This window comes from Pieris rapae, chromosome 22 (genome assembly GCF_905147795.1).
Source record: "Pieris rapae chromosome 22, ilPieRapa1.1, whole genome shotgun sequence".
Classification (NCBI taxonomy): Eukaryota; Metazoa; Arthropoda; class Insecta; order Lepidoptera; family Pieridae; genus Pieris; species Pieris rapae.
Window position 1 is genome coordinate 2,577,268 of NC_059530.1, and position 19,720 is coordinate 2,596,987.

The following is a 19,720-nucleotide window of genomic DNA, read 5'->3' on the forward strand; positions in this document are numbered from 1 at the left end:
TTTCCAAATCATCAATAATTCGATCTTTTTTACTTTTACTAAGTTACGTTTATAAAACTTTCAAATTTTTTTTTTAATCAAATACGCACGCAAATCCTTTGTACATCTGTACTCTGACAACCATAAAAAGTCATTGTGAGTTCTGACATATTATTTTTTTTAATTCATAGTTGTAAAGGTTTTGTTCCTAAAAAAAGTAAAATTTATCTATTGTCATCAAAAATTTCCGTAAGTTTATGAAATGTATAATCTCTAGACATATAAACATGTGATAATGAGAAAATGAGAGTATTATAGGTTTCATATATCCTATTCAGTTATTGTGTAGGCTTACGTAATCTTATTCTTTTTAAAAAAACAAGTGCCAAAAAGACAAGCTTGAGCCTGAGAAAAAAATAATTTTGACATTTTAATTTTTTCTTGCTTCCACTTTTACTTCCCGCTAAATTAATTTATTTTAAATTTGTATTAATTATGACATCAAATCCATATTTAGATGGTATGCATTTAAGTTAATGAAAAGGTAATTTAATAATTAATTATATTAAATACGAGTTTGTACGGTTTTGGTAGTAGTCAATCAACAAATATTTATAAGGCTATTTACTACTACCCATGATTTAATACTTTCTAAAGAATATTAATAATGTATTGTTTATAATACAGGTAAAAATGGAATCAAAACCAGTAAGGATGGTTAATGTTATTCCAATAACAAGACTTAAGGTAAGATATTTTAAATACAGTGAATATACCATTGTTTATATATATTTTAACATGAAACATTTTCCAATTGAATTGTTAGCTTACAATAATAATAAATCTCTACTTTCAGAAAATACCACTACCAGATGATAGTGAAGACACTGTGGCATGTCGTATATGCAAAAAGTCTTTTGCTAATGAAGTTGCATTGAATAACCACAGTCGTCTTGAACACATTGATGCTCTGCTTAGTGGGCAAGATATTTGTGTAAGAAAAATTAAGGTCGATGCAATCTCCAAGGTATGTTATACTTTGTGTTCTGACCAATATTTTGTTTAGCTGAGTTAGAATGTTAGAATAGTATTTTAATCCAAGAAATATGCCTGCCTTATCTTTTACTGGGAGACTTTACTTATTGGTTTTATATATAATCAGGACAAGAGAAAAAAAGGCATGCAAGACGTAGAGTCAGAACACATAATTCTGTCTGTGGAACCAATTGATATAATGAACATAGCCTCAGCACAGGATTATATTATAAATGAGGTACATTCGTAACACTCTGTAAAAATGATAAGATTATGATGAATTAATTAGAAAACCAATATGAGAATATTAATAGATGATACTTAAATTTACTAATGATATTTTAAATATATATAGATATATAATATAATATTTTAGGTCCTGTATAGTGATACACAGTAGAATAAAATAAGGCAGATATTTTTCTATTTAAAATTTGTAACTTTTTAGACTAAGTAATTGTAAATAATGCAATAATTATTTCTGTCAAAATATTGAATATAATGTTACAGGATAATGGAAACGATACAAATTCAAGTGATAGCGAAAAGAAAGCTAAAAAACCTAAAATAGAAAAGGTGAAAGTCAAAGTTCCCGTTAAGAAAGTTAAGGAAGTGAAGGCTATCACGTGAGTATCCAAATCCTAGAGAGCCTTAAATTTTTAGGTTCTTTATCTTATTTCAAAAATGCAAACATTTATAGGTACTTTTCCTTAAAAATAAAAACTATTAGGACCTAAAATGCCCTTTAGGTCTTGATTCTCCAGATTTGTTTGTCTGTTTTATCACTCACTTTTATTATGATGACAAGTATGAACTATCGAGCCCTGTGGCAGTGTGAGTCTTTATGAAAGCTATATCATGATTTTTTAATCGGCATTAAATAAGACTAATAAATGAATAGTCATAACATTTGAAAATACATTTAAGTAAAAATATATGTTTTATAATATCTATCACTCATTTTAAATAAAACAGCAAAATAATAGGATATGAGTCACGAAACGAACATAGACAAGCAGATATGTTATATATGTCGTTAACAATAGACTATATTAAAATAAATATTATTATATAAGAATAGAGAGACGAATCGAATCTCAAAAAAATACTTAACCGTGGAGTACAGAGACTAGATTTTACCAGAATATTAATTCCAGCGGGCCGTTTGAGTGTCTTCAGCCATCATCTCTAGTTTCCGATAGTATATGTCACCAGATGTTCTTCTCTTGCTGCGAGTACTCGGCACATATCAGAGACGAACACACGCGACGAAGGAAAGGTGTCAAGTGTCAGGTGAGTTCAAATATGGGCATGCTATGCTGGGTGGGTACGGTATACCTAATCCTTGGGATTGATTTGCTCCAGTTCAAACAATTTGTATTAAAAACTTGGCGTTTGAAAAGAGTGGCGGAAAGTTTCTTGCCGGTTCTTCTTACCCGCTCTACGCCTTTGACTTGCGAACTGGTTGTAAATAATAGTAAATATAGGTACAATTAATTTAATTTTGTTTTTCTTGACGTTCATAAGTGTATATGTTTACCTATATAAATAAAGATATTTTTGATTTGATTAAAATGACCATTTATTCTTTGAATCAAAACGGGATATTGATGTAATTAAGGTCAAATAATAAGTAGTCAATGAAAAAAATCACTTTTATAACCTTATTTATGTAGAAAACTTTAGTTGGCTTGAAAGTTACGAAACACAAAATATAGGTAGGGGAGACCGGGGTAGGTTGACCAGTTTTTCGTATTACACATGAACTGGCCTGTACTTTACATCATAATGAATATCGTGCTTTTTGAAGAAATAACTGAAGCTGTTTTTAAATTATATATTGTAAAGAATTGAAAATAGAAACCTTTAAGCTGAAACCTGCTCAACCAAACCCGGTCTCCCCTACCCAAAATGTTAAGTTAGTTGATCAAAAGAATAAAGTTATTTTAAGAAATTTTCGTTAATAATTTCGTAATGTTTCCTTAATTTAAAAATTATGAATTTTGTACATTATGGAGGGCATAAGAATTTTGGAAAGGGAATAGGTGATTTGGAGTGAAGTCTGATGCATTAAAATTTACAAGAAAATTATTTTTCTAAGGTATGCGAGAAACCACTCACCGCTTCTGGAAATGACCAGCTACCATACATTTGTCAGGTGAGTTATTTGTGTTTAGAAGAATCAGTCTTCTGTGCCTTATATAGATTTTTGGGCTCACGATGTTTCTATATAAAAAAACACGAGCGAGTTTTTTTTTTTTTTTGTACTCTTTACTTTTTTTGTACTTAATTATACGACACAAGAGAGTCCATTAGGTATTAGGGTTACACTGAAACGTAGGCTAATACACTTATCTATACTATAAACGTTTTGTTTATTGTATGTCGCAGCCAACTAGCTGAATTAGCCGTTCAATGAACAGCCTAGACTTTTAACTAAACGACGCCGTTTAACTAACGGCCTGAAAGATATTCAGCCGTAGCGTTTGTTACAACATTTAATATACTGTCTGGCTAATGATAAGGTCTTTCGTAGGATATAGATCTCATATTGAGAGTCCATGGGCGGTATCACTTAACATCAGGTGAGCCTCCTGCCTGTTTGCCCCCTGTTCTATAAAAAAAAAGGTGAAACATAAGACATAAAAATATTTCTTTTTAAATTAAATTGCTTGTGTCAAATTCATATAATTAGTATACACTCTTCCATAGTATTTGTTGTTTTTCATGAAACTTTGGAAAACACCATCAAAGTTGTGGTTTGCCGACGCCGTATTGACAGTTTGAAACTCTTCAAGTTTGAAGAGTTTCAAACTGTCAATACGGCGTCGTCGTATCGTTTCGAGTTTGATATAGACTGTCAAGTATAAGTTGGCGTTCCAGTGGCGGCGCCTCCTACAACACTCTGTGTTGCCACTTTTTTTGTTTAGTTTGGATTGATGGATATTCTTAGATATTACATTAAAGGTAAATAAAAAACTTAATAACAAAAAATTATTTTTTATGGTAATTATGGTCTGTTAGAGGCATTATTCCTTCCATGAATTCTTCAGAGTCATCTGTGTCAGAAGAATCTGAGTCGCTGCTATTCAAATCAATTAAAAATGGTTCCATTACTGTTTCAAGGCGGTTGTCTGTCATACGATAATTATTTTCAACATTTATAACGTGATTACAGTGTTTCTGCCATTCTTCAGCAGTTATTTTGGAAAATGCACTATGGATTCTCTGTTCCATGTTTTCAGAGAGGCCAGTAACATTTGTGTCTGCAAATATTCTTTTGAACGAACTCCAAATGAATTCTATTGCATTAAAGTCACAATGATAAGGCGGAAGTCTTACAGCCTTATGACCATGTTTCTTTAATATTTCATCAATTAAGTAGACATTCTCCTGATTGATTGTTTTTATAATTTCATACAATTCTGCTTTTTTCATGGTTTCCAAGTATGAAAGATTGTTTTTTTTTTATGAAATCTTGCATCTCTTGTTTCTTACTGTTCATTGTCACGCGTTTATTTATTTTAATACAGTGATATGACGCATTGTCCATCACTATTAATGAATTGGGCTCTAAGTTTGGGATAAGCTTTTCTTGTAGCCATTTACTGAAGTTATCTCCATTCATCTCGTCGTGATAATCTCCACTTTTGGTCTTAGATTTGAAACACAAAAGACTATTGGGGATAAAACCTTTCTCACTTCCGGCATTCACTATGATCCATCTCTGACCTTCTGAGACTTCTGTAAGGACACCTTCAGTTTCCTCAGACTGCCAACATTTTTTAACTTTATAGCCAGGGTGTAAATAAGTCTCGTCCAAATAAACGATTGGCCTCGGATTGTCACTCCTTCTATTATTGTCTATTTCTCGTAAAAATCTTGATCGCCAGGCAACAACATCATATCGCTCCATGAGAACCATCCTTTTGGATTTATTCTTTTTATAACTAAATCCCAACTTGTGTAGTATTTTTCTGAGAGATTCTATACTACCCTTGAAATTGATGTCTGCCTTTAGATCACAATGTAATTTTCTGAGAGTAGGGACGGAATTATTTAAATAATAAGATTGGATTTTGCGTCTAATAACACAAAGATCAAAGTCATCCAAATCAGAAACAGTTAATTTTCTTTTTCTACTTTTACCTGGAGTGACTAGTTTTATCGTCTTAGCCTCGGAAGTAGTGTTCTCTGGTGTGGAATTGTCATCACAAGCTGTGGATGTGGAAGGTCCTTGAGCTGCTTGATTAGGGACTTCAGTTCTCGCTGTAAAATTACTTTCCATGATTTTTCCCTCTGAAACTATACGGTTCACGGTTCTTTCAGAAACACCTTAAATAAAACAAAAAATATTTTAAGTTATCCATCAATCACATTTACTTTCAAAAGCAATTATTATTTTTCCCTAAATTTGGGGATATAAATATCACTTTTAACTGGCAATACTTTACCTGTCAAAGCCGCTGTTCGAGCATTCACTTGTTGAAATGGAATAATCGGCCCATTGTTACGTTTCTCCTCTTCACAAAAACGTTTTACAGCTAGAATAATTTCTCTAGCTGCACTCCGCACTACTTTTGGCATGTTTCGTAATGATTTTTACACTTTAAAACACAAATTATTAGCACCGACACACGTGAGGCTACCAAGCTGTTAGAACTGTCAACACAACTGTCAAAATTAGTACCTTTTTCTGCCACACGCCAACTTACACATGACAACCTATAGTGGCAGAAAGTGAAATTAAACTTAAATTAACAGTCAACAATCTAGACAAGTCATGAAACGTCATTGATCTAAGTCATTTGCCTAGCTGTTTGATCAACTGACGGCTATTAATTTAATGGCTAATTAAACAAGTGCGACATATATATATATATATATATATAAACAAAACGTTTATGGTATACGTGTGTCTGTACACAACGTGTAACTCTGACCCGTAATGGACTGCCTTGTATATTTAAAACACTGTTTTGTTTTTTTCAAAAATATATGTATCAGCCACAGAAGGCCATTAAAAACACAATTACTAAAATCTAATTTGGTTTTTTGTGGCTCAAATTGTAGTCCAAATATTTTGGTAATTGTTTGAAATTTATTGTCATTTATTTCCCACTTATAGTTTTGCGCCGCCGGCTTCGAGCGCTGCATGGATCTATCCGACCACGTGGCAAAACACCACAGTAAAATAAAGCCATACCAATGCACCGTTTGCAATAAACGTTTCACTCAGCAGGGCGGCCTCGTACAACACATGCGAGCGCATTCGGGTGACAAACCCTTTAACTGCACCTACTGCCCCAAGGCCTTTACTCAAAAGTCCGGTTTAGACCAACATTTACGAATACACACAAAATCCAAACCATACAAATGCGTCATATGCGGCAAGGCGTTCTGTCAGTCCGTACATTTGCAACAACACATGCGCACTCACACCAATGTCGCGCCGTTTCAGTGTATCATATGCCAGAAACGGTTCAAGCAGAGCAGCCATCTGAATTACCATTTGAAATACCACAACCCGTTGAACATGACGGACGAGCAGAAAGAGAAATATACGGAGCTGATGCGAATGATGGGCAAGGAGAGTATCTTTGAATTGCTTGACACGAAAGATGAAGGCGCGATTGAAGTTGAAGGAAACGAAATTGAGGTTAAATTTCAGGAAGTCAGTTGTGAAGAGGAATTGATTGTGGATGGACAGGAATTGCTGGAACAAGATATCGGAAATGCGGTGGAAGTTGAATACATTGATTAAATTTTGGGGACGGCGACATGGACCAGATCTCAGTTCAATTGATATCCTTAAGTCAGAGTGGATTTATAGGTTTACAAAGCCCTTTAGATGGAGAGGGTTTCTCGTCTCGAAGGTACGATTATCGAAAGAATATAAAAAAGTCTCTTCGTCTATTCACACGTTCTTCTTCGGCGACATTTGCCTCGCAGCGGTAAATTTATAGTGAATTTCAAATCAATAATCGTGTTTCGAGGTTTTGTGCCAGTTGCTACTATGAGTGCGTGAGGGTGTTTTAATTATATCTTCTAAGAGAATTACTAATTTAACGGAAACGGGAAAAAGATGTTTAATATTTGTGAGAACAATACCCTAGCAATCACTTAACTCGAATGAAATTTCGCACTCACAACGGTTTAAACCAATAAATCTGCCGATGAATGTTAGAACAAGGGGTTATGCGACAGAATTGTCATCTGAAATTCTAATATGTAACTACTAAACGAATACATTAACCAATAGAGTGTATTTTTTCTCGATCTCCCTTTCTCACTGCTCTAAATCGGTCTCAATCGCTCTCTCCCTTCTCTTAGACAAAAACGCTGCACATCTGCGTGACGTTGCATGCGTTAAAAATTTACCCTCATGCGCCTCGTAATAAAAGTATTTTACTAAAAATCGCTGGCGAATATCGTATGACTTAATTGTTGGTCAGCTTCAAGTTCTTGCCTGTTAACATTTTGATACGTACGAGTGGACGTAGTAGCGTACGATTTCTCGCATCAAAACGTGCGAGGTACTCACACATGTTCGTTATATCATGGATACGGATTTTCCGCCCTAAAATACAAATTCGTTTGTTAATGTCAACTATAGAATATTTGAAAGCTTCCATCTCTTTATTTAGTTCTTAATATGCAAATGGAGCGATGTTTTTACACAATTTTTCTGTTATTGTACATAAAGATATGTATTGTATAACATGATAAATACTCGTGTGGATTTGACGTCGTTCTAAATTTTACTTAGAATAAAGTTTCCAGATTGAAAATGATACGGAGGTACAAGAAAATGAATTATCTGTTAATTATTCTAGCTATAATTTAACTATAACTGTTATTAAGTACTATTCAAGGCTCCATCAAGTATATATAATTTAATATATACAATTTCCAACATATATAATTTCGTTCGGCATTAGTGAGTGATTTTGTCTCTAACACAGGTAGGTATAATCCAGGAGATACTTTTATACCTGATATATATGCACTAACGGAAATCGAATTTATATGATCAGAAACACTTATGGCTGAAATTGATTTAGTAAGAGATATTTTTTATTATTAACGTGATTACTGCATTTTATTCAGTAAATATAGTATTGAAAGGTTTCATACACGAGTTAACGTCTTCGGCTCGGTAGAGTAGTTTACATTTAATTATACTTTAAACCAATAAAAAATATAATTGTATTTAATTTTATTATACTTGTAATATAATGTCTGTGTAAATACAATAAAGTTTAATCTATACTTGGTCTATCATTCATTTAAGATTTCAAGTCAAGATATATATTATAGCACAGGGGGCGATGTTAAGTGATACCGCCGTCTATGGACACTCAATGAGGGCTCGTAAGTGCGTTGCCAGCCTTTTAAGAATTGGTAAGCTCTTTTCTTGAAGGACCCTAATCCTATCCTAATGAGCCGAGACTTGGCTTCATATTCTTTTTTTTTCAAAATCACGAAGTCAAAGATTTAATGAAATATTAGGTTTGCCATTTTATAGAGTATTAACAGGATTTAGTGTGAAGTTTTTAGTATTGCTGGTAGACGTTTCAAAGAAAGTTTATGCAAACGTTGGCTTTTATTTGCTTATTAAAATTCAAAATAATTTATTCATATAGGTAACAGTGTACACTTCAAAATAAAAATGTATATTAAATGCAATGCATTTACATGGGTAAAACGGAAGAGAAGAGCTGGCAATAAACTCTCTGCCACTCTTAATCACCAAGTTTTTTGCTTTAAATTATTTTATATTTTTTAATTTATCTGCTTCCTTTATTTTAAATTGGATATTGGTTACAGGGTGAAAGGTATATTCATGTCTGGATTTTTGTCTACCTTAGGGCGGCGTACACATGATGTGAACATAGCCTTACCATTTCGGGTAATAAATAAAATGATAGTTTACAGTATTGTACATAATATATTGACAAAATTTGTCTATTACTATTACTGTTGTGACGAATAATATAATTTAAAATAATCAGGATTTAAACATAATTTAGAATACATAATCGCACAAAACTAAATATACAATCAAGAGCTATTAAACAAAAAATTAATTATTTTAAATGTGCGATTTTATTTTGTAAAAACTAATTTTAACAATTTAGATCAATTTTCTTCTCAATACATAGTTAATAGAATTCATATACAGTTTTAGACTAGAAATAAAGTTAATAGAGGATAGTAAGTATATAAGGATATTTCATTTCAAAAAATACAGACAAATTGATCTAAATACCGGAAACACAAATTTTTATAGTCCAAAACCCAACTCTTAAAATCTGTTTTTGCATTTGCTGATTCTTATCCGTGAAGTGTAACAGCTCTTACGCTAAGATTCAGATACAAGTTAAAAAGATAAAATTAAGAGTGTTAATAATCAACGATGGGAGTAGATAATACTGCTATCCCAAACTTAGAGTACATCAGCAAATGTCAAATACAGATAACTAATGTAGCTTATTTTAAAACAAACAATCTAAACTAAATAAAACAATAACTTTATTACATTCTATATTAATATTTAACATCCCTATAATAAACCCTAGTTTGTCAAACGCCTAGTTTGAAATGAATCCAGAAATATCTTCTATGAAAATTCTGTTCTCAAGATTGATCCCAAAATCTCAATTTTGGTGTGGCAACTGGCAATTGAAATAAGTGGTAACACTGAAATTGGAACAGCTATGTTCTCGACTAAACGACTTGTAGCCAGGTCATAAAAAAAATAATATTATTTTAAGATTAGGGTTATGAAAAGGCGCCTAATTTATGTAGCGTCATAGTTTAAAAAAAATATTGCCGTTCAGCGCAATTTTAAACGAAAAAGAAAGTCTGTTCACATAACTTTAACTTACATAATTGCTTTTAAATTTTATATTCTCTAATAATTTCTGGATTAAGGCCTTATTTATTAGTTGCTATAAAAATTCTTCAAAAAATGTTGCACATACAAATGAATTGAGCTTTCCGGTCAGTTCTTGTTTAACTTCTGTAAAATCTGTATTTTATTGTATAACATGCAACACACAAACTCCCCTTGAATTTTAAACTAAATGGTTAGCGAGTAAACATAATTCAAAGATTTCAAATAACTATGCAATTCTACTTTCCTTAGTGCTAGCTATATTAACTCCACGCGAAACGTGCAATATACATTTTTAATATAATAAATGTACATTTTTTTTTCAATAATCAATATCTAATTATATTGGACTTCGTTAAAATTAATTATGGATGGTGTGACTTTTTATATCTGCATGTAAAAAAAACTAAATTAAAACAAGAAATTTTAAAGTTTAGAAATACAGTATTTTCCAAAAAATCATCGTACTACATTTTTTGTTAATAACTTGAAAAAGTCACATCATCCAATTACTACAACTCTAATATTTTTAAATTTATAATAAACTTATTTAACAATACCATATATTTAGTATATTTTTACATGCTTTTAATTTTTTTTTTTTGTCAATTATAAAATTTTTCGTAGGGAAAAATGCAACTTGGATAATATCACATAATAATTTTACATTAGTTATACACTAAAAAGGAATACACCCCAGATATACATTAAAATACATAAAACGTGCGAAATTTGAATTTCACTTGGCTGATCTTGTCTATGGACCGTGATTGTCAAATTTGACAGTTCGTTTTGCGCCTTTTAAATCATATACATATTTTGACACTAAGTTCTCAACCAAGCAGTAATCTAGATATTACCAAAATATTACCGAAAGATAAAACTAAGCGGGTTTTAAACGGTTTGATTAATAAATTTTTTTGTTATAATTGCAAACCCACATAATTTCCATCACTTACATATTTTTGTACATTGAAATTTTAACCCAAAGTTAATTTGTAATTTTTTATTTAGTTGAATTCTTCCTTTGGATTGGTTTGTCAACTTTGACAGCCGGTTTGTCGGTTTTTACTTTTGGGGCTGTGGTTTTCGGTGGGTTTTTATCTTTTGGTTTTTCAGTTTTGGGTGGTACGGTCTTCTCCGGGAGTGAGGCAGGAGGTGTAGTGGCTTTCTTAGGTTTGTTGGCCTTAGCAGCTGCTGCGTAGTTTACGGGTTTGAAACCAGATGAAGGCTCGTCAGATGGTGGTTGGGATGATTGCTGGAATTTCAAATATACCAAATGAATAAAATATAACTTTGAAAATTATCTTCTATAAAAACATTTTTAATATAGAAACAACTCTGTGTATATGTGGAACTAATAAATTCAAGAGAACCTATGTAATAAAGTGATGTAAGCAGTTTTATAGAATCATATTTTCATATTTATTTTCTTTGCTAAACATGTTTTAATAAATTTATATATGGATCCCTATCCAAATATCACAATCCTGGTTTATTTATTGCATTTAATACAGCAGTTTTGGTTTAAATTTGTAGGAAAGTACTCATATGTTTTGATTCAGAAGGCACTATTGATTACATGAGTTTTTTAAATTTATTTGTTTTTACCTTAACAACCTCTGTGCTTGGGTTGTCTTCACTTTGCACTTCACTTTTGACACTTTTCTCGCTGTGAACACTTTTAATTTCATTCTTAACACTTTCACTTGGAGCAGCTTTCACATCACTTTGTACAGTTTTAACTTTGGGGTCTTTTTTCACTTTACTGTCAACTTTTGCTTTTGGTTTAACTTCCGGCTTCTTCTTGTCAGACTTTGATTTGGGTTTTTCTTTTGACTTCTTGTCATCTTCGATTGGTTGAATATCTGCTGCACTCACTTCTGGAGGTTCTACTTGTGGTGTTGATCCTGAAGAAAATTTTAAATGTAAATGAATAACAGTAAAAATATATCTTTAAGCTCGAGTGTGTCAATGTCAAATGATAAACAAAGATGTATGGACATAACATGTACACACACAATTTGCCATTGTTTTTAAAATCTGCATATTCATTTTTGATTTTACATAATTGATTTAATTTTAAATCTCAACCAACCTTTTTCATCTGTAAGTTGTGAATCTGTACTGTCTGGTTCAGTGGTCTGTGTTTCTTCCTTGGGTAGCTCCTTTGACTCTGGTTGCTCTGATCTCTCTTCTGAAATACAATTGCAAAAGCATAAATAGGATTGTAATTATTAAATGAAGATGTTGAAGTATATTAATTGCCTGAAATTTTCAATGAAATTCAATTAAATATATAACATAAAAAGAGTTTTTAGTATGTATGAGGTATATAGTAACGGTTACTGACCAGGTGGTGGACGAGCTCTTCCTGGCACAAACTCTGCAGCTAAGGGGTTGAGGGTAGACTTCGAGATGGCTTCTTGAAGCGACACAGGAGTTGAACTGTTGCTTGTGCTGAAATGAAAATATTGTAATCACATTAAAAACTAAAAAATTATATATATAAATTAATCCAATAGTAAATTGATTCAATTTTTTTGGTAATACTGAAAGTGTCCATAACACAGATTTAGGAAGATAGTTTCAATGCATATTTATAAATACACACGATTTTCAGAGTATTATATAGTAATTTCAGTTGGCTCAATGGCTAATTGTTTTGGGATGGAAGTAATAATGACTTTTAAGTTAAATGCACATTTGAGCGTTATGGGATATTTCAGTTAATAGAAACAATATAACGGCGCCACGGTACTTTTGCGAGCGACGGCAAAAGTTAATGAATAAAATACTGAACTTTTGTTTAACTGAGAAGGTAAGATTCATAGTCTAGGCCTAGTTTTGACATACAACAACAACAATATCCTTGCGCAGGGCCATGCTAATCTACTCTGTATCGTTCCAATTTTAGTATATGTACTGCCGAAGCGAGTACAACAACAACAATAGTTTTGACAAGTGTTAACACCTTAACATTACATATAAGTCGCAAGTGTATAGTTATATATAAGTTTTGGTTACTTACGTAGAGCCATGTCCATTGTCCCTTGCGGCACGTCTTTCTCGCTGTTCGTCTTCTAACATAGCTTCAATGCATTGCTCCATTAGCGCCTCTTCTTCCAGCTGTTGCATCACCTGTGTACAAGGTAGTTAATTATAATACAATATGCTGATGACGGTAATCTAGAAAACATATCCATTGGAGCTATAACAATAATTTGATCTTGACCTCATATTGTAAGTTTCTACCACTCAAGGGCTGGCACTACTGTCAGGTACATTTTAATTTTGATCAAGACATGCCAATTTTAATACAATGTCTGCCATTACGAGAAAGGTATTGAAATGTGAAAAGCGTTTCTCTAATACTCCCTTAATGAAGAAGAAATATATATAGCCTTGTAAATATTTTTTTAAATACATATTTACACTAAATAACATAACAAAAATATTTAAATCATTATAATTGAATAGGAAATAAAATAATCTTTCATTTTATATGCATTATAGTGTTTGTAATTTAGTTAAAAGTAATAATAGCTCTCTTTTATTTTTCCTGAACAAAATGGATTTACATTTTAGTTCCCTTTGGCAAGCAATGTATACATAGATTTTTTATTTTTATTTGCAGTGTATATTCACTTTGAAGGTAATATCTACAGGTAAAAAAGCTTTAAAATAAATAAATGAAGATCATACATAACCTAAGCTAATATCACAGATAATTACATATCTCCACTTTGTACCTGTGATAGAAATTATTTTAAATTCCTTCATACCTGTTTGTCAAATTCCTCTTCATTTTCCATCCACATGTAGTCAGCAAAGTCATCAGGTGGATACCCTGGACCTGCTGCACCATAGTAACCACCACCCATCATGTAACCTATTAAATAATCAAAACACTAATTTTAAATTTTATATTAAATTAATAATTAAAATAACATAATAATCTGTATTTGTTTCTTTCTTCATAATAAAAATAAAATCTTATAACTGGAAATTTTAACTTTAAAACGCATTCATATTCAATTCTTTTAAAATATGATGTTATATTTAAAAATTGTCACAGTTAAGTTAGTTAAACATGTATATTTTACATGTGTAAACTCTGAAATTTCAGAGCTCTATTAGAATAAGAGCACTTCAAAGAACAGACCTACTTTAAGTATGGAACCTACTAAAACCAAATAGTTCTTAATACATGAAAGACCCACATTTTATTTTTATTCCCAAAACAATTTAAATTTATTGCATTAAAAATCAATGAAACAGACAAATGTTTACCATAAATTTTGGGCACCACACCTCATTGAAATATCTACTTACCGCACTCACTGGAATACATATTCTGTCCCATGCCCCAGTGGACTATCATACACTCACCGCTCATTGGACCCCCTCTTGGCATGTGAACAGGGTATACAGGTGCAGGTGGTCTTAGTACACCTGCATCTCCACTACCAACAATCCCACCACCCACTCCGTTATCTATGATCACACCATTTGGCTGGAAAAATAGTGACTAATTAGTTTTTGAAGCAGACCTTTTTGAATTAGGTATCAAGACAGAAGTTCTTATTTGTATCTATATAAAAATAAGTTCAAATAACTATAAAAATCACCTGCCACTGTCCATTTTCCTCATTGCCATAATATGCTCCAACATTTCCAGACTCTGGTATTTTCATTATTGTAACACTCAGTTACTGTGTATAAACCAATGCTTAATGTAGATTTTAATAATTAATAAATGTAGGCACTCTTCTCATAAGTTTATCAAATATTTTTGTCTGAGGTAATCTGTTTTTCATTTCTAAATTTCAGTGCATCTAGAATCAAAAATTCATATTATTTAAAATTATCCTCCATTATAGCATGTTTTACTTAGATACCTAAAGATACTATCTATCTTTAAAGTTTGTCTTTGCAACATTTTTTATAAATTTTTATACATAGTGCTAAACTTCTATAAAACAACCAATGTATCAACCATTTATTTATATATAAGATTTTCTGAACAACACATAATAAGAAACAAAAAATAAAGTATATTATCTTTATTGTATGGGAAAGCTTTTTAGGTATACACATTATAGCTTATAATAATTGACAGTTTAAACAAAATTAGCAGTTTCTATTACTGTGCATGCTTCAGGAAACATAAGAAAAATTATCATAAAGACCACTTTCTAAAATACTAATGAATATCTTAAGTTTGACTAAAAGTAAATTTTACTAAGGCCTTTTACTGACATGCTATAGGTGAAATGTTTTCACAGGAAGCTTAGAACCAATACTTATATATAATGTTTAATGGTAAAGAGGATATACATGGCTCAGATAATGAGTATATTCAAAAGATAATTATATACAGGAACGTTTATGATGCACCACGAGGTGACACGCGGATTGATCCATATAAACCAATTCATAGGTAGCTACTATGAATTGTTTAATCAATATCAATAAACAATTTGAAAGATACTTTATATATAATAGTCAAATTGGCAAATAGTAAATACGCATATCAATGAATGGAAGATTTACTGCAGATGTATGCTACCTTAGATTCTACTTTCACAAACTATTATTTACATCTAAATATAAAAACACGAAACTTGACTGCGGTAAAAATAGAACAAGACCTACTTTTAACAATATAGATTATTTTACATTTTACTAGTTTAATAGAAAAACCAGTACGGTATATAACAATTAATAGTCTACGCATGCAATTCTGCTGTGTAAAATTGAAAGCGAAAACACGTGTGTAGACGAATTATTATAAAATGATGTTAACTTACGTATCAAACACACTTCACACACGATTTTAAAACTTTAATGTATTACGTATATCCAAATATTGCTGTTTCGTTGCACGATGTAACCGTTAAAATAACACTTAGGAATAACCTAAAATCATAACTTTTCACTAACACCCAAGAGTGGTCGTGGCGCAAATGGCGACCGTTATGAACTTCGTCCGAAATACACCCCAAAATAACTTCACGGTAGTGAAACACCGGCTTTTGACTTTGTTTTTATCGTTTTGTATGGGTATTTTGATGGAGAATTATTTATGTAATTACCGTTCTAAAATAGTAACATGCTCTTGTTAATTTAGGATAAGCCAAAACTGTGTCAATCTGGCAATGTGTTACTCGTTGAGCTCTGTTATTCTATTTTTAAAAACTAAATACCGTTGGAACTCTTTTCACCAAAAATTTATTAAGAAAGGAATTTTAAATTTTTCATTTTGATTTGTATTATTTTATATATTACTTTTGTTTTGTAAGTTAATACGTACTGTTTAGTATTTACCACATAAAGTTTTAAATAATAAATAGTGTAACTAGATTCAGTAACGTTTATAGTAGCTTTTAATGATAATCTGGGAAAATTCTCTGCCAACTTATACTGTCAGTGTCAACTTAACCATTGATACTTGATAGTATTTATTTACTTTTACAATATAACCTTAAAATAACATTAGAGTTTATCACGTGCTATGATCCAGTTTTATTAACAATATAACTGAAACATGACAACATTAACAGCAGATGTGGTGTATCCGAAACGATCATCTTATCCGATGATAGTTAATTTTCAAAACGCATATGTTACGGCCGAATTTAATGATACCGAGTGTTCACTGTTTACCAATGAAGATAACGAAAAAAAAACTATATTAACTCAACTGGGAGATATTATTTATACAGGAGAAGAAGAAAGTGAATCAATAGGGAAAACATTGTTGATCGCTCGAGATCGAAATACAGGAAAAGTTCGCATAATAGAAGCAGGTCATGTTGAGTTAAAACCAGTCCTTAAAAATGATCTGAATGCATCTCAAGTCCTGGAGACAAGTGGATTAGAGTTAAGCCGTAAATTTGGTTCAAAGAAGCAGAAAAAACAAATGGAACAGAGAGAAAGGTTAAAGATGAATGTGGAGACAGTTACTCAACAGGTAAAAATTTTCTTCTAATATGATAGTTAAATGTTAATCAATATAGTTGTAATCATTTTCTAATGTAAATTAATTATATGCATGCAAGTATATTCATTAAATCAATGTTCAAGTTTCTTGTTTTAAATATTTAAAGAAAACAAGGTTTCTCATTGATGCATTGTTGGCATATCTTAAAGTGCATCACTTTTTCTGTTGTTAAGGACTTCTATCTTGCAATTATTGAATACAATTAAATATTATCGTAAAAAAATATATTTTATAAAATGCTTTCAGGTTGAAAAAACTATAGCAAATGTGAGTGTAGATCAGCTTGATGTATCTAATTATGAAAATACAACTGAATCAGATGATTTCTATGTACCACCAATAAATAGAAGTGCTACAAGTGTTGAAGATGTTTATGACACAAAGAAAATAATAAATGGAGATGATTTTGAAAAGATTTTATCAGAAATTGAAGGTAAGGATTGTAGTGAGGAAATACTACCATCCATACAAGCTATAGTTGATAAAAATCCCACAGAAATGCAAAAAGTATATGGCATATATGCAAGTTGTCTAGCAAAATTCTTTACTGCAACTATGAGAGACATAAACAAGAAAACTTATAATATATGCAATAGTTCAGTAACACTAAACAATATCATAATTCAAAATTTTACAAAATCTATTAATAATAAACGTGGACGGCCAGCAGAGTATAAAGATAAAGCATTCTGTCATTTTGTTGTTTTATTACTTTTAATGAACAATTTTAAAATATCTATGGATACTGTGTGTGAGGTCATGAAAATTGCACCAAGGACTGTTTTAACAAAAGTGAGAGTAACGGGAGCAACACAAATAAAGCAAGGGAATAAAAGTGTGTTGCATCTAAAATTACCACTACAAGTCAAAGTGTTTAAAAGAAGGAAATAGTTTCCTAACTAATAAATGTTATAATTGCATAATTATAAAGTAAAAAATGAATATAAATAGTTAATAAAGTAATTAAATTAAGTATATTGAAATACATTTTATTTTTTATACCTTATTTATAATTGTGCAGGAACTAATCAAAAACCTGAGGCTGATGGCGTCTTTAAAATCCTATAATATACTGTAAACAGAATTTTAATAAAAAAATGGACATTTCAGAAACTGATCATATGCACTGACATGCTCATATGAATTAAAATTAAATGTGAAAATCATCACTACAATAAATTAATTACACTTCTCAGAAATTGCATTTAATAGATTTAAACAGGGTCTTCTAAAAGGGGATCTGTGAAGTTCCACAATATTCTTTACATGCATATTAATACAGTCTTTTTTGTTTTGTAAATATGTAAACAAAAGCCTTCCATATTGCTTATCTGTCACACAGTCTCCTGAGGCCTCTTTCAGTTTCACAAATATAAAATTGTCTATATTCTCATTTCCTGTACAATTTTTATAGCAAGCATGAATAGAAAATATGTGTCTCTTAAATGTATTAGTGGAAATATTAGACGCCATGATGATTTTCAAAATGTCAGTCTGTTTGGAAGGACTTAGTGTAGAAACAAATTCTTGTAAAATATTTGCACTGGTTTCATCATTCACTACATTTTTTAATATTATGTGGAACTGGGCTGGGTAAACTTTATATGCATTTATCATAACATCTAAACACAACCTACTCTGGTGCTGTTTAAAGTAGTGTGGTAAAAAATATTTAAAAAAGCTTTCTATATACTTCAAATTTATATGGTTTTTCAACATGTGATTAAATATTTTCTCAGCAGATGTATCATCTATATTCTGCGCTAATTTTTTTAATAATTCAACATTGCTGGCATCTTCAAATAAAATATTAATATTCAATATTGGGTCCGCTTCTATCTCTCTATATTTTTCGTCAGTAAAAGTCGGATTAACTATTATTTCCATTTCTTTTGAACTTTCTAGATTACATACAGGTAAGGTTTCTTGAGAATTATCACTTACTTTGCCGTCCATACTGACTAAAAATCGTTCTTTCCATGCATTACTCTGCTCACTCTGTTTAGCTAATTCTATACACCGTGCTAGAAGTGCAGTCGAAGATGATGAAAATTGATACATTACAAATATATTTTGTTATAAGAATAGATCCAAATCAGTTCAGTTGTAACTTATAAGTTTTCAAACAAATACAATTTTTATAGCGACTTTTATACTTTATTCACAAATATTGACTATTGAGTAATTGACATATCATATGGACATACAGGATATTTGTCTGAAGTTGGCATCAGTGTGGCTAAACTATGAATAATAAATTTCCCCATATTCTCTACATGCATAATTATATCCTGTATTTTGTGTTATTATTATTTATTATTATGTATATAAACACACTAGCAGCTTAATAAGTTGATGCGCCCGTATTTTGAGATTTAGAGAAAATATCCATATGTTTATATTAATACGTTGATTATTTTTATATCAAAATTTTAAAATTTAATGCTTAATAATAGTATCATTATCATTTAGATAAAACTCAATTGTTTTAGGGCTCAAAAAATTAATGTAAGTTTAAGTGAAAAATTTGCGAGAGTTGCTGAACAAATTATAACGCTTTTTAGTCATAACATTTCTAGAGTACGATTGAATCAAACAAGCAAACCTATAATTAAGAATGAAGTTAGATAACATAATGTTTCAATAATTTTTTCGAAACAGTACTTCTAAACTAAGCGCGAGCTGTTTTTTTCACTTGCTTGCAATAAAATGTTAAACAAACCACACCTAACCTTGGATAACAATCTGAGATGTTATTTATGTATGTATGTACATGCATAACTCTTTCACATAAATTCAAA

At 31.0% G+C, this 19,720-nt stretch overlaps 3 protein-coding genes and 1 non-coding gene across 7 annotated transcripts; 2 read left to right on the forward strand and 2 right to left on the reverse strand.

Annotated features, from left to right (window-relative positions):
- Positions 1-184: 184 nt before the first annotated feature.
- LOC110992540 (zinc finger protein 677) lies at positions 185-8,229 on the forward strand. 2 transcript variants are annotated; one of them, XM_022258410.2, is made up of 7 exons: positions 185-228; positions 667-726; positions 836-1,006; positions 1,525-1,640; positions 2,172-2,307; positions 3,116-3,172; positions 6,143-8,229. In XM_022258410.2, the coding sequence occupies exons 2-7, from the start codon at positions 673-675 to the stop codon at positions 6,776-6,778; spliced, it is 1,170 nt and encodes a 389-aa protein (XP_022114102.2). In that variant the 5' UTR covers positions 185-228; positions 667-672; the 3' UTR covers positions 6,779-8,229. The 2 variants fall into 2 exon arrangements, with proteins under 2 accessions (XP_022114102.2, XP_022114101.2); XM_022258409.2 differs by lacking the exon at positions 185-228 and adding an exon at positions 243-523.
- A 716-nt stretch (positions 8,230-8,945) lies between these two features.
- LOC110992538 (cell surface glycoprotein 1) lies at positions 8,946-19,057 on the reverse strand. 3 transcript variants are annotated; one of them, XM_022258407.2, is made up of 9 exons: positions 18,864-19,057; positions 14,545-14,751; positions 14,249-14,429; positions 13,699-13,805; positions 12,945-13,054; positions 12,267-12,373; positions 12,012-12,110; positions 11,525-11,823; positions 8,946-11,171 (listed from the first exon to the last, which is right to left on the reverse strand). In XM_022258407.2, exons 2-9 carry the CDS (start codon positions 14,608-14,610, stop codon positions 10,920-10,922), a joined length of 1,221 nt encoding a protein of 406 aa, XP_022114099.2. In that variant the 5' UTR covers positions 14,611-14,751; positions 18,864-19,057; the 3' UTR covers positions 8,946-10,919. The 3 variants fall into 3 exon arrangements, with proteins under 3 accessions (XP_022114099.2, XP_022114098.2, XP_022114100.2); XM_022258406.2 differs by lacking the exon at positions 18,864-19,057 and adding an exon at positions 15,727-16,068; XM_022258408.2 differs by lacking the exon at positions 18,864-19,057 and adding an exon at positions 15,727-16,065 and having other exon boundaries at positions 14,306-14,429.
- On the reverse strand, positions 12,782-12,854 carry LOC123690187. The gene has a single exon (XR_006750978.1). It is a non-coding gene; the product is annotated as a U6 spliceosomal RNA (small nuclear RNA).
- On the forward strand, positions 16,300-17,828 carry LOC110992541 (DNA-directed RNA polymerase I subunit rpa49). Its single transcript, XM_022258411.2, has 2 exons — positions 16,300-16,889; positions 17,166-17,828. Exons 1-2 carry the CDS (start codon positions 16,464-16,466, stop codon positions 17,808-17,810), a joined length of 1,071 nt encoding a protein of 356 aa, XP_022114103.2. The 5' UTR covers positions 16,300-16,463; the 3' UTR covers positions 17,811-17,828.
- Positions 19,058-19,720: the final 663 nt, after the last annotated feature.